Source organism: Poromitra crassiceps (assembly GCF_964638095.1).
Source record: "Poromitra crassiceps genome assembly, chromosome: 2".
Lineage (NCBI taxonomy): Eukaryota > Metazoa > Chordata > Actinopteri > Beryciformes > Melamphaidae > Poromitra > Poromitra crassiceps.
This window is the reverse complement of record NC_139624.1, coordinates 56869058-56883453: the sequence shown is the minus strand read 5'-3', so window position 1 is coordinate 56883453 and position 14396 is coordinate 56869058. Positions and strand designations below refer to the sequence as shown.

The 14396-nt window shown below is 43.2% G+C and overlaps 1 protein-coding gene across 1 annotated transcript in view; it reads left to right on the top strand.

Annotated features, from left to right (window-relative positions):
• ptn (pleiotrophin) overlaps positions 1 to 7897 on the top strand; it is a gene marked incomplete at both ends in the record, with an annotated part of 40481 nt that extends 32584 nt beyond the window's left edge. Inside the window, one exon of the mRNA XM_083654929.1 lies at positions 7842 to 7897. Coding sequence (XP_083511055.1) covers positions 7842 to 7897 — 56 coding nt within the window. The remainder of the gene's footprint in view (positions 1 to 7841) is intronic.
• Between the last annotated feature and the right edge of the window lie 6499 nt (positions 7898 to 14396).

The window sequence follows — 14396 nt, the reverse complement described above, 5'->3', positions numbered from 1 at the left end:
CATTCTGAGGACATGAAAGGGATTGCAGCGACAACGAAATTAATTGACGTGTGATCCCTTTCTCTCTCCCTCTCAATCCCTCCCCCTCGCCGGCATGCAGAAAGGTATGGACTTCAGCGCCAACCAAATTGACGTGCTAAAACCATTGACCTGAGACACACAGAGTTCTTGACGTGATCAAAACATTGGCTGTAGGGCCAGGAGACACACAGGGCCCTATTCTCCCACAGGCCTTCGGCACTAAAACGGGCCTTAACCGCAAAAAAACGTGCCTTGCGCCTGTTTTGGGACGATATCAATATGGCTTTACGCTGCCAAATGCGCTTTAGGCCGAATGGGCGTGGCGCAGTCCCAGAATGGGCCAAAGTGGGCGTGTCGGCCTTAAATCTCGGCGTACTGATATCTTGGCACCTGCCTTAAATTTAGCGCTTTGCGCCTTTGAAAACCAGGCCTATTCACTGCGCCAGTGCACTTGTGCCTCTCCCCTGTCACCCTTCTCTGTCTCTCTCTGAAACCAGGCCTATTCAGTGCGCCAGTGCTCTTCTGCCTCTGAGTCACCCTTCTCTCTCTCTCTCTGACTCCCTCGCTCAAACAGACACAACACATAGCAGCACCCAGCTTCCCATAGGAAATAGCAGTTGTAAGTTTACTGCCTGTGAATGTCCACTCCCAGCATGCAATTGGGTCCTCCATTTCGCTACTAAATAGAGCCGAAATAGATATAAAAGGTAGATCTAAAATAATGTGTAATGGTAAGACAACCTGCAATTGTCGAACATTTCAATATTGGACCAAATAAAACATGAAATGAAACACCACCCTATGTGAAACATATATGTCCTCTTGAGCTTATATATACCCTGTGTGGATTTAACGTGATTTAGGTAAGTGACAGCGGAACGCGCTTCGGAAGCTTCTACTGTCATCTGCTATACTGTGATGTGCGCTCCAATAACTTCGCCCTACTCCACATTTAGTTTTACAATAAAAACACATTTATGCAATGACTTTACACAATGTAGGGTATATTTATGTGCATCATTCTACCTGCAGCAGGGGAGAGAAAACAATATCTTTCTGGACAAACTTTCACCAATCTAATAGGCTATATTTTTCTAGCTGATGCGTTTAGTACATTATTTTCACTTTGATCTTGCTATAGTGTAGCGTATTTACATGCTTGCAGTATTGAAACTGCAGTTAGATTGGTTTGAGAAGCATAATAATATGGAATAATAGCCTATAATGCAGACAGACAGGCTGGATGAAGGGAGGGGGGGGGGGGGGGGCAGAGCGTTTGGCTTTCGTCTGGTTTTGCGGGATCACTGGAATTGGAGCTAAAAAGGCAAGCGTGCGATTCGTTTATTGCACTTATCCAATGAGCATGACGGTGCATAATTTTACGCCTAAAAGGCGTGGTTGTAATGCTTTGGGCTGCATCTAGCGCCAGCACGACGATATCAAGTGCGCCTTTCCACGCCCACTGCTTTGATCTGCGCCTGCCGCTCGGCCTAGAAACTGCGCCGATGCAACGATAGGGGCCGAGTTCATGGCCCCTATCTTCCCACTGGCCTTAGGTGCTAAACTGGCGTTAAACGCAAAAACACACGCTTTGCGCCTGCCTCAGGAAGATAGCATCATGTTTTTAGGCCCCGGAATGCGCTTTACACCGAAGAGGCGTGGCGCAGTGCCAGAATAGGCCAGAATGGGCGTTTCGGCCTTAAATACCGGCCTAACGCTATCTTCCCCCCTGGCGTTAATTTAGCGTTTAGCGCTAAAACGTGGCCTTATTCAGTGCGCCGGGGATATTACTGTGCGTAATTGCGCGCAGCTCTCCTCTGCCATCTCACTCTCTCTCCCCCTATCTCTCTCTTACTCCCTCTCTCTCTCGCGTCAGACAGGCACAATGACCGATGAAAAGAAAAGTTGTTATACCGTAGTTTTGAGGCCCTGTCAGTCAGAGGCTGTTGCATCATCCTACCTGTGCAGTGGGGGAGAAGAAAAGGTAGTGAGAGAAAACGATATCATTCTGCCCAAACTTTCACCAATCTAATCTCATCATGACATCCAGGGATAGGCTATATTTGTCTAGCCGATGTGTTTAGAACATTCTTTTCACTTTGATCTTGCTATAGTGTAGCGTATTTACATGCTTGCTGTATTTAAACTGCAGTGAGATTGGTCTGAGAAGCATAATAATATGGAATAATATATATGGAGACAGATGGGGATGAAAGAGGGAGGGGAAGGAGCTCAGAGCGCTTTGGTTGGCTTTTCTGACCGGATTGGATCGCTCCGATGGAATATGAAAGGGACATTGTGATTTGTTTACTGCACTTCTCCAATGAGCACGTTGTGAATAATTATACGCTTAAAAGGCATGGTTATAATGCATAAGGCCGCGTGTAGCGCCGACACGAAGATAGGGACAGCGCCGGTCCACGCCACTAATATCGGCTGCGCCTGGCGCTAAGCGCTAATTTAAGGCCAGTGAGCCGATAGGGCCCCATGTCTGTAAAATGATGCGAGGGGACCTAAAACGCGAGGAGACTGACAGAGTTCATGTCTGTAAAATGTTCGTTTTGCATTGGGAGGAGGAGGACGTGAGACAGTGACACAGAGTTCATGACACAGAGTTCATGTCTGTGAAATGTTCTGTAAAATGTAGTTCGCCACTTACCGTTGGCCGAAGCAAAATAATCACGAAATAGTGAATGTGTAGAACGGGCCAGTGTGGAGGTGTGTGTGTGAGTCAGTGTGTGCGCGGGCCAGTGTGGAGGTGTGTGTCAGTGTGTGCTCGTCGAAATGGATGCAGCGTCCCAAGCGGGTGGGGTCCGGGCAGGGTCAGGCGTGTATTGAAACACACCACCCTTCGGGAAACGAGAGTGAAAGTCAACCAGCATCCCCACAAGAAGAAAAGCGTCCTTTCCGTTCCAAAGACTGACTGATGCCAACAATGACTGACTGATGCCATTGAATTCCTCACATGTTGACCAGCGTGCGCTAGCGAACGTGTTAAAAATATCTAAATCTATCACACAGGAAGTTAGCTCCGCTGTCCTGTCGTTCTCCTCGTGAACGCTGTCGCCCTCACATCGGAAGTAATCCCACAAGAAGCAAGCCCCAAAGGTCGCTTCGAGAATCATATTTATAGCAATAGTTCATACTTCCGCCAGGCAATTAAACATTCAATGATCAGGATCAGCCAGAAATACATAGGTAAACTTTATCATATCTGAACTGAGGGGATACTGCCTACTCTCACCTAACGAACCGTGACACTAATGTTGTATTCATTTTTATTTTATTTGGATTCAGAAAAGTGACACTTGGAAAAAGTGTTTGGTCAATGTCAACATTTTCTTCAGATCTATGCTGTTGTTATTTTTTACTCTGAAACCATGACAATGAAACACATCACGATCTTGAGATGTCTTTCACTTGGATGAAGTGGGCTGAGCAGTGAGCCGCAGCAAAAGTCATGTGGGAGGATCTCACTTCACTGGCAAGTAGGAACTCGCTCTGGATCACGCACCCCCCGATATGTGAAGCGCTTTGGGTGCCTTGAAAGCGCTCTGTAAATGCAATCAATTATTATTATGATCAGGTACACTCTGGACAAACAGGTGTTGATTAGCCAAGTTGACATGTTTGTTCTTCAGGTGCCCACAGAATGCATAATTTCATAAGCTGAGCGGCGAAAACTGTCAACTTCCTTCTGCTAAATCCTAAACGAAGATTCTTCTCATTGGCCCTGATACATCTACATCCGAGGTGAAATCCTGCATCGGCCCTCTGGCCACCATGTTAAATCCTGGGTGCAATATTCAACCAAAACCTCAGCTTTCACCTATCATAAGTTTGATTAATACTTACTTTGTCTGCTGTCCCTTATTATATAGGCTTCCTCACTTTCTTGCAAGCACCGTGACCTAAGAAAATAGAGAGGCAGAGGAGCATTATGTAAATATAAATAGAGAGGCAGAGGAGCATGTAAATACAAATAGGGAGGCAGAGAGGAGCATATGTAAATATAAATAGATAGGCAGAGGAACATATGTAAATATAAATAGAGAGGCAGAGGAAGATATGATAATATAAATAAAGAGGCAGAGGAGCATATGATAATATAAATAGAGAGGCAGAGGAACATATGGAAATATAAATAGAGAGGCAGAGGAGCATATGGAAATATAAATAGAGAGGCAGAGGAACATATGGAAATATAAATAGAGAGGCAGAGAAGGATATGGAAATATAAATAGAAAGGCAGAGGAGCATATGGAAATATAAATAGAGAGGCAGAGGAGGATATGGAAATATAAATAGAAAGGCAGAGGAGCATATGGAAATATAAATAGAGAGGCAGAGGAACATATGGAAATATAAATAGAGAGGCGGAGGAACATATGGAAATATAAATAGAGAGGCAGAGGAGCATATGGAAATATAAATAGAGAGGCAGAGGAACATATGGAAATATAAATAGAGAGGCAGAGGAACATATGGAAATATAAATAGAGAGGCGGAGGAATATATGGAAATATAAATAGAGAGGCAGAGGAATATATGGAAATATAAATAGAGAGGCAGAGGAACATATGGAAATATAAATAGAGAGGCAGAGGAGGATATGGAAATATAAATAGAGAGGCAGAGGAACATATGGAAATATAAATAGAGAGGCAGAGGAACATATGGAAATATAAATAGAGAGGCAGAGGAACATATGGAAATATAAATAGAGAGGCAGAGGAGGATATGGAAATATAAATAGAAAGGCAGAGGAGCAGAAAATATAAATAGAGAGGCAGAGGAGCATATGGAAATATAAATAGAGAGGCAGAGGAGCATATGGAAATATCAATAGAGAGGCAGAGGATGGAAATATAAATAGAGAGGCAGAGGAGCATATGGAAATATCAATAGAGAGGCAGACGAGCATATGGAAATATAAATAGAGAGGCAGAGGAGGATATGGAAATATAAATAGAGAGGCAGAGGAACATATGGAAATATAAATAGAGAGGCGGAGGAACATATGGAAATATAAATAGAGAGGCAGAGGAACATATGGAAATATAAATAGAGAGGCAGAGGAACATATGGAAATATAAATAGAGAGGCAGAGGAGGATATGGAAATATAAATAGAGAGGCAGAGGAACATATGGAAATATAAATAGAGAGGCAGAGGAACATATGGAAATATAAATAGAGAGGCAGAGGAACATATGGAAATATAAATAGAGAGGCAGAGGAGGATATGGAAATATAAATAGAAAGGCAGAGGAGCAGAAAATATAAATAGAGAGGCAGAGGAGCATATGGAAATATAAATAGAGAGGCAGAGGAGCATATGGAAATATCAATAGAGAGGCAGAGGATGGAAATATAAATAGAGAGGCAGAGGAGCATATGGAAATATCAATAGAGAGGCAGACGAGCATATGGAAATAATGTCTTAGACTGTTTTCAATAATGAAGACTACTTCACTAGTCAATGATTGTTTATCCATCCCATTCACTAATCCATGGTTCCTTTCCATTCATCTCTCTCTCCCCTGCAGCAACGCCCTCAGGTTACATCAGCCATTCATAAATATGCACGCCCTCTTTATCCCTGTCCAATCAATGTCTCCCACGCTTTCCCTCTCTTCGGCTGTTTCCAATCACCTAAATGAAGTTCTATTTAAGACTCTTGCAAGTTGTAACTCACCCTGTTTGTTCACCCATATAGCTGCTGTTCCTGCGTAGCTGCTGCTTCGCCCCTCCTCCTCCCCTGAACACCACCAATGTCATGACTCCAGTAGAACTCCCTATGGGGGTTCTCTATCCTATAAATCACTGACGTCCTCCTCTTGTCTCAGAGGAGCGTCATCATTCCATGGAGTCATTCGCCAAATCTAAGTGTTGTTTTATCATTAAAGTTTATCGTACTTTCCTTCTAGTCTCTCATGATTGAAATATAAATAGAGAGGCAGAGGATGGAAATATAAATAGAGAGGCAGAGGATGGAAATATAAATAGAGAGGCAGAGGAGTATATGGAAATATAAATAGAGAGGCAGAGGATGGAAATATAAATAGAGAGGCAGACGAGCATATGGAAATATAAATAGAGAGGCAGAGGATGGAAATATAAATAGAGAGGCAGAGGATGGAAATATAAATAGAGAGGCAGAGGATGGAAATATAAATAGAGAGGCAGAGGCGCATATGGAAATATAAATAGAAAGGCAGAGGAACATATGGAAATATAGGCAGAGGAGCATATGGAAATATCAATAGAGAGGCAGAGGATGGAAATATAAATAGAGAGGCAGAGCAGCATATGGAAATATAAATAGAAAGGCAGAGGAACATATGGAAATATAGAGAGGCAGAGGAGCATATGGAAATATCAATAGAGAGGCAGAGGATGGAAATATAAATAGAGAGGCAGAGGATGGAAATATAAATAGAGAGGCAGAGGAGCATATGGAAATATGATAGAATGAGATAATTGGAGAATCACTGAAGAGGTACAGACAGGTTTGATTGACAGGGGAGAAAAGAAACTGTCTGCATGTATGATGATGCATCTTACAGATGCATACAGGCCAAAAATAAAAATCTGGGAAAATACTGAATACCCTTTTTTTGGCATGAATAGCACGAAATATCGCCCATCGAGGACTGCAACCCAACAATATCACTACAGGTATTCTCCTTCAAAATCCCATATCAGTAGTAGGTATTGCACACACACGCCTGCATTCAGAGAGAAAGACAAGAAGGCAGACAGCTTGACTGAGAGACAGTCGCACAGAGAAACAGCAGCCAACAGATTGACAGTCACACAAACAGCCAGCCAGACAGCCAAAGCCAGCCGGAGGTTGTGCTCTCCGCCTGCTCACCAGAGCAGAGAGGCCGCGCCGTGCAGCAGAAAGCCAAGCCAGGGACTGTGGAGTCTGTCATGGCTGCCAAACCCACTGTTGTGGGAAGGTGATAAAGCAGTTTTTCCTATGGCGCACGGCGAGCCACCAAATCAGCCCCCTCCGGCCACCATGGCTCTGCTCAGGCAGCCCCCTCCGGCCACCATGGCTCTGCTCAGGCAGCCCCCTCCAGCCACCATGGCTCTGCTCAGGAAGAGATGGGGGCATGCAACCCAGTCACCAGAATAAAACGCTGGGATTTTATGTGTCTGCAAACCAGGGACATGTATAATCTCAATGGCAATTTGAAACAAAATTCTGGTTAATTTGAAAACCTTGCTGCCTTTCCAATGTTAAACGCAAATAAAACAACTTTAACAACTTCGGTTATGTTTAGCAAGTAAAAAAACTTGGTTGAGGTTATGGTTATGGTGTTATGTTGACTTTGGACATGCTGAGGATCGAACACAGCCCTCCGGTGTGAAAGGCAAGATGTTTACCCCCTCCATCCACCCTGACCACAACACCCTTACTGGCCACTGCTATTTCAATAGCAGACGATAACGTTGATATACACATATCTATAAATGTTATGAGCAACGTATTTTGGTTCAGAGATTATGATATTCTTTGTATCCGTGGATTGAGGAAACATACTTTGCAGATATTATTCTGGTGACCAGGCTGGGGGGTGGGGCTGCCTACCTGCGGTGATTGCAGTATCACCGTGCCTCAATCTGCCCTCTAGGTGGCAGAGAACATCAATTAAAACCCATATGGTTGATTATTATAATCAAGACAGGAGCACAGATGCTATTCACAGCATACTGCAAAGAAAAGGGACCTGTTTAATTTCAACCGCTGGCAGCGAAATTGTCAAAGTAAATAGCATAGCTTGTAACCTTTTTGTGTATCCGTTCTCACAGACTCAAAGAAGCAGAAGAAGGAGGGGAAGAAGCGGGAGCGCACCCCGATGGACTGACGACGCTGAAGAGGGTGGCGAGGCCGTAAACTGCCCTAACTCAACACGGTTCCTCTTCGTGTGTCCTGTAGGTCGACAGTATAGGAGCCTATAGCGTTGACAAAACCAGTGAGGGGGGAAAAAGACTTGTAGTGACTGTTTTATTTTTTCTTCTTCCTAGTTCCTGATAAGAAACAATTTGTACGTTTGCGATAGGAGATATAATAATGAATAATGAATATGGAAAGCATGTGTTGTTTAGTGTTCTGACCTAATGATGTTATTGATAGGATTATTTTCTCAAGAACAAATTGGATAAGATTTGTGTTGCTGTTGCATAGCCTAACTTTAATTTGCAGAGCTCTTTGGTCCATGACAGTACCAACTTAAATGAAGCAGTTTGTTCAAAGTGAAGCTCTACTGTAAACGTCTTTGCTTAATTAATTTGAAGGAAAAGTTTTTGAAATGGCTGAAGTTCATGGTGAGATCCCCCCCCCATCATTTTGCCGTATATGGCATATTTTTCCTCCTATTTCCAATGAGAATAAATATAGCCTGCTGTTATCTGGAGACTGCATACAGTAATAACGACTGTGCATGTGTGCAAACTGTAACTGTTTGAGTTTGTTGTCCTGCTGCTCTGTTGTACCTCACTTTATATCCAATCATTTTGACTCTCCAGGTCCCGCCTGTATGCAGTGAAAGTCCTGACATTGTAGTCTTCAACTGGAGTTAACATTCCCCTTGTTACATCCTCCCCCAAAAACAACCCAATAATGGTAGAACCCTTGTTACATCCTCCCCCCAAAACAACCCAATAAAGGTAGAAAAGATGGCCAAAGCACTCGTCTTTTACCCTGCACGTGCCTGACACAGTCAAATCCACCAGTGTTTTCCAACACATTTCATAGATCTTTATTTGAAGTTCTTTCTGAGAGAATATGGCACAATGTAACCACTCGATGCAGTTTGTCAGTGTGATAGGTGGCCATACACTGGCCAGTGATAGTAACACTCAGATTCATTGTCCAGAACAAATAACCAATCAAGAATGCATCAAAAAGAACTCAATACCATTGTTACTGTACAGGGAATAGCATAGGGTGGGAAGGGGCGGGGTTTCGAGAAAGGAGGGATTCTTGGGGGGGGGGGGACATTCAGATAGTTGCTATTAAACACGTGTATGTACATTTCAACTGTACCGCATCCGAATTACATATAATGTATATCATATAGATATATACAATGCAAACAATAGACTCTCAAAATACTTTTTTCCCTATTGCATAAGCCACAGTGAGTGAAAACACATCTACATACTTAAGCAACTGAAAAGATGAACACCTTGTATGTACATTGTGACACTTGCAGCAGGCTACTGAAGTATTTTTTTTTATTATTATTTAAAAAAATTATTTTTTATTCTGTATCATGAGTCCAGATGGTTCAAAGAGCTCAACCATCCACATTTTTGGTCTCTCCACAAATCTGTTTCCCCAAGATGTCTTGTTCAAATTGCAGGAGTGATAATAGTGTGTCCAGTGAGATATCTCACCCCTTGTCACAAATAGGTTAAATCGAAATTAAAACATAATAAATGTTATTCCCTCATTTTACACCACTATTTGTACATTTCTCCCCCTCGGGTATCCACATTCGCCCCCCCCCCCCCCCCCCCCCCCTCCTTTTCTGTCTCCAAAACATGGAACGTTTTCCCAATGTTGAAAGATCTGGATCCAGTCACACAATTTACAAGGCAGTGATCCATTTCTTATCAAATGTTGCCCTCAGAAATGCATATACGTATGTATATATTTATATATTTATACCTTATACTTTCATAATCTTATCTGTCAAACACATCTTTATACATCCACATTTCTTCAATAAACATCTCTAATTTCAGACCAAAAACAAACAAAAAAACAAAAACTTGTCTTCTAACATCTTCTAATTTGTAATACTACTTTTGTACAACAATAAAAGGAACTGGCATTTATAAAACATGATGGAAAATGTACAGTATAATGATCGTATGTTTGAGTTCCAGTACCATGCAGCGCTGTGTGGAAGTGAGTCTTTGGAAGCCTGTTGCTATTCAAAGACTGTTGAAGGAATTTCAGATTGACAGTCACACTGTGGGCCTCTTCCCTGACGCGTGCCGTTACCTTTTCATGAACATGAGATTTGTACAAGTGTGCCGTCTGATGCCTTCATGCTGAGTTTTCTCTTGTAGGAAAATAAAACAAAGCACACTCACCGTGTATGACGCCCGCACACAGGCACGCACGCGCACACACACACACACACACACACGCACGTACGCACACACACACACACACACACACACACACACACACACACACACACACACACACACACACACACACACACACACACACACACAGGAATATAAGACACAGACAGGGGTTGCACAGTCAAGCATAATTTCCCACACACATGAAGACAAGCACATGCAGAGATTATCTCTCTCTCTCTCTCTCTCTCTCTCTCTCTCACACACACACCTAATGTTTGAAAAATCAACCAAATCCGCCACTCTTTGCCCCCAGGGTAATATGGTAATGAGTCATAATCTACTGTATAATGTATATGTTTTGCTAAATTTGTTTCCAAGGTTTTCAAAATGATGATTTTCGATTGTTCAGTCTCAAAACGTCCATTGCCTCTAGCAGTCTGGCTATGAGGATGTAGCCCAGTGGCCAGAATCAAATGTAGACATTGTACGTACCACGGACATTTAGAATATCAACATTTCTGAGCCAGATGTTCCATATCACGTTTCTACATGCATGAAGGTTATACACGTCATAGAGTCTTCAGTCACGTGTCTTTCTGTGACGTTTCCAGCCCCGGAAGAGAGTTCCCCGTTCATTTCCTCCATAGACATTTCGAAAAATCCTTGTATAATGAGTTTTAAGGCTGGAACCAAGGCAACCCGTGACCTACTGAATTGTGAGTGACCATAAAACATTTCACTTGGAGCAACAACAAAAAATAAAAACGGGAATCAACATTTTCCCGCTTGTTATTTTTTAGTTTTGACTCCAAGTGAAATGTTTAATCATGATTCAATTGGTCACGGGTTGGCTGGGTTCCAGCCGACTTGTTATATAAGGATTTCAATGTCCAATAAGGGTGTTGTGGCCAGGGTGGATGGAGGGCTTAAACAGTTGCCTTTCATGGGCTATTGGAGAGCCGGGTTCAATTCCCAGTCATGAACACAGCGTTTCCAAAGTCTGCATTTGCTTTTTTTTGTTATTTAAGTCTAACCCAAACCATAACCCTATTAATTGCTGACGTAATTGACACATGAAATGAACGTTTTATTCTGCCAACGGGGCTGGAGGATGACAGCTACAGCAGTAGGAGCTCAGAGCTGAGAAACAAACATACTTGTGAAGGAGAAGTGGAAAAAAGAAAAGGAAACTTGTCTTTGATAAGCACCACGCCGCAGCGCGCGGCGCCACCGAACCGAAGCGCTGTACAGTCCATCAGTCAGCGCAGACACTCTGTAGGGACGCGCCAGCAAATGTAAGATGAAAGAGCAATTTGTGTTTATGTCATTCTGGGTAAGGCACTTCAAATTGCTCGGTACAATCTGGCGATATCTTTTCCATCTCGGATAAAATTCCCACAACGCCTGGGCATAAAACCGTAACAGCAGAGTCCACAGATGCTACATTTGCAAGCTATCGTCCTATTAACCATATGCTTCTTATTTTAAATGCCATAATAACAGCAAATATTTTAATATTACAGCTACTGACCACTACTTCTGCATGGCTGCTACAACTACAACAGAAGATTCTACTCTACTACAGACATTGTACTCCTACGCTAAGAGTGAAACCAGAGAAACCCTAAATCTGGGCTTGCCTCTGATAAACGTGTTAAACATGTTCTCCGTAAAAGGAGTTTAGCCCTTTGACATAAGCCGTATGAAGAGGAGCCCAGCTGGCTCTGACGGCACATTATGATCTGTTGATTACCATGGAGACATGTTTATGTCTAGCCACTGACAGATGAACACGCTCATCTGGGATAACATGCCATTTGAATGCAGAAAATGTGACATGTATACACGGAGCCAAGAGTGACAACACAAAAGCACAACCGCACACGGTGCACGGCACACCAGAGCGAGACGCAATAAAACCAAGCGGAGGGCCGGTAAACAGCAGCGTGTTTACACCAGGGTGCGGGTTTCGTCTAGGACGGCCCAAATTCCTGCGCCAAACCCTTGGCTGACCCGTGGAGAACGGCTGAGATTTCTCCAAACATGATTCACACGCCGCGTGATCCTCCAGGGCCTGCTGTGGATTTTGTCACTGACAGACCCCCACCCCCATCCCCCGGGGTAACCATGACTACAAAGGCAAGCTTATCTGTGTCGTACAAAGTGTACACCTTGGAGGCTATCAGCCAGGCTCCCTGCCTTTGCATGCGTGACAACCACTTTCTTTGACTTGCTGTCACCGCGCAGCACTCTCTCTTGTTCTATCATAAACACCATTCTCTCGACCTGCCCCCCTCCTCCCGATTCACGTTCCATAAAGACGCTGCCTGAACAGGAGTAATGTTTTGCTCTCATCTGTTCAGCAGCTTGTGAGGGCAGGGAATGAGGGCGAAACAGTAGAAGGCGGCTCTCAATGCTGAAAGTGCATGTCGACAAGATGACCGACACTTTGTCGCCCCCCCCCGTCTCTCTCTCCAGAGTGATAAACTGCCATCGCTTTCTGTCAAACACCCCCACCGGCTGCTCAGACCAGGACCCTTGGACCACCAGTTCTGATGGGGGGGCACTTAACTCCCCTGCTGGTATCACTCACACGACAGCTTAGCGGAGATTAATCAGATATTCTGGGCAGGCTGTTACCCACTACTGAGATGTGTGACAGATGACGGACAGACATGGCTCCACTTATCATCGTGACGAATGGTTGGATGTTGAACTTGGATAGATGCCTCAGTTTCCACTGAGACCACTGAGATAGATACGCACAGACTGCCTGGGTATAGATGCATCCAGATGTGTCTTTTTTATGTGTTATTACACTTTTATTATTATTATTATTTTACCATTACCTTTCATTGATAGCAAAGAGTCAAAATGCTAATGTCGAATGTGGTAGCTTAAAGCAGCTATGAGGAATTTTCATTTTGTGTTGATTTTAGCGGCCCCTGTGGCAGGCCAGGCAGGGCTTCTCCAAGTCAGCGAGCCTCCCTAGCTGTTTTATTTACTGCATAAGGTTGACAATCATTGCTGGTTTAGTGGCCGGCCGGAACAAAAATTACAACCAGTTTCACACGTACGTGACACAGGGCGTACGTGTGCCCGACCAGCGCACAGGCATTTAGAAAAAGAATATAAAATTCACTGATCTCCTTGCCAATGGCCAATTTGCTGATGTAGGTAAGATGTGAGACATAGTTATTAAATTTAGACTATTTCGTAAACCCGTTAAAAAGTCCCGCTATAATGCAAAATTAATGTTTCGATTTGTTCCGGCCACAATCTAAAAATACGAGGTTTGAATGAGTGTGAGCGGGAGTGAGGGCAAAATGAGAGCACAAGAAAGAAGAGCGACCTGAATGCACGTGTGATATATGTTGCATTCATGAATTCACATGCGACTATAACGGGATAGGAAGAAGTGGGGGACTAAGTGGGACAGGGGTGTGTAGCACAAGCTGAGCGTGTAATGGGCAATCTTTAATCTCAAACGTAGGTGTTCCACATCATCTCATAATCTGATCAGGCTCACGGTGAGTTTTCAATATAACATCTGTCCCAGATCTCACTTTAAGGAGACAGCCTTAGGGATCTATTTCCTCTGTAAAGCCCCCCTACCAGCCACCATGGCAACCTCCTGATAGCTTTATGCCGCTTCAAATTCATTGCTCCAGTTGAATTGGTGAGCATACATTAATGCGACTGAGAAATTGTCTGAGGTTGAAATAATGGTTGAAACACATGGCGACACACATCATGTCACACAGTAAATGGGAATTTTCTCAGTCATTCCTATAAATTATTACCATAAAATAAACACCATGTTAATCTTAATAACAAAAAAGAAAGAAAAGAAAACATGATGACTTGATGGACATGATGGAATTAATTATATCATATGTGCATCTCAAATTGGAATGGAGTTGTGAAACAGTACATGTAAAGACATGGAAATAGCCCTTATTCAAATCACAGGCTGTGGCCTGTGATGAAATGTAAACTCCATTCTTGGAGCACACACACACACATACACACACACACCACCTTCTGGGGTTTTCACAGGCATTATCTGCACAGTGCATACAGTAAATGCTGTGGCAACAAATAAATCCAGTAATGAACCGGATCAAATGAAGTCTCCCACACATCCATATAGGAAAGCGTAAGTTTCCCTCCTATAGAATATAGGATAATAATAAATAGATAGTATAGATAGCAATACGCTCTGAGCTCCAACCACCTGTTTCCCTCTGAATAGCGGAA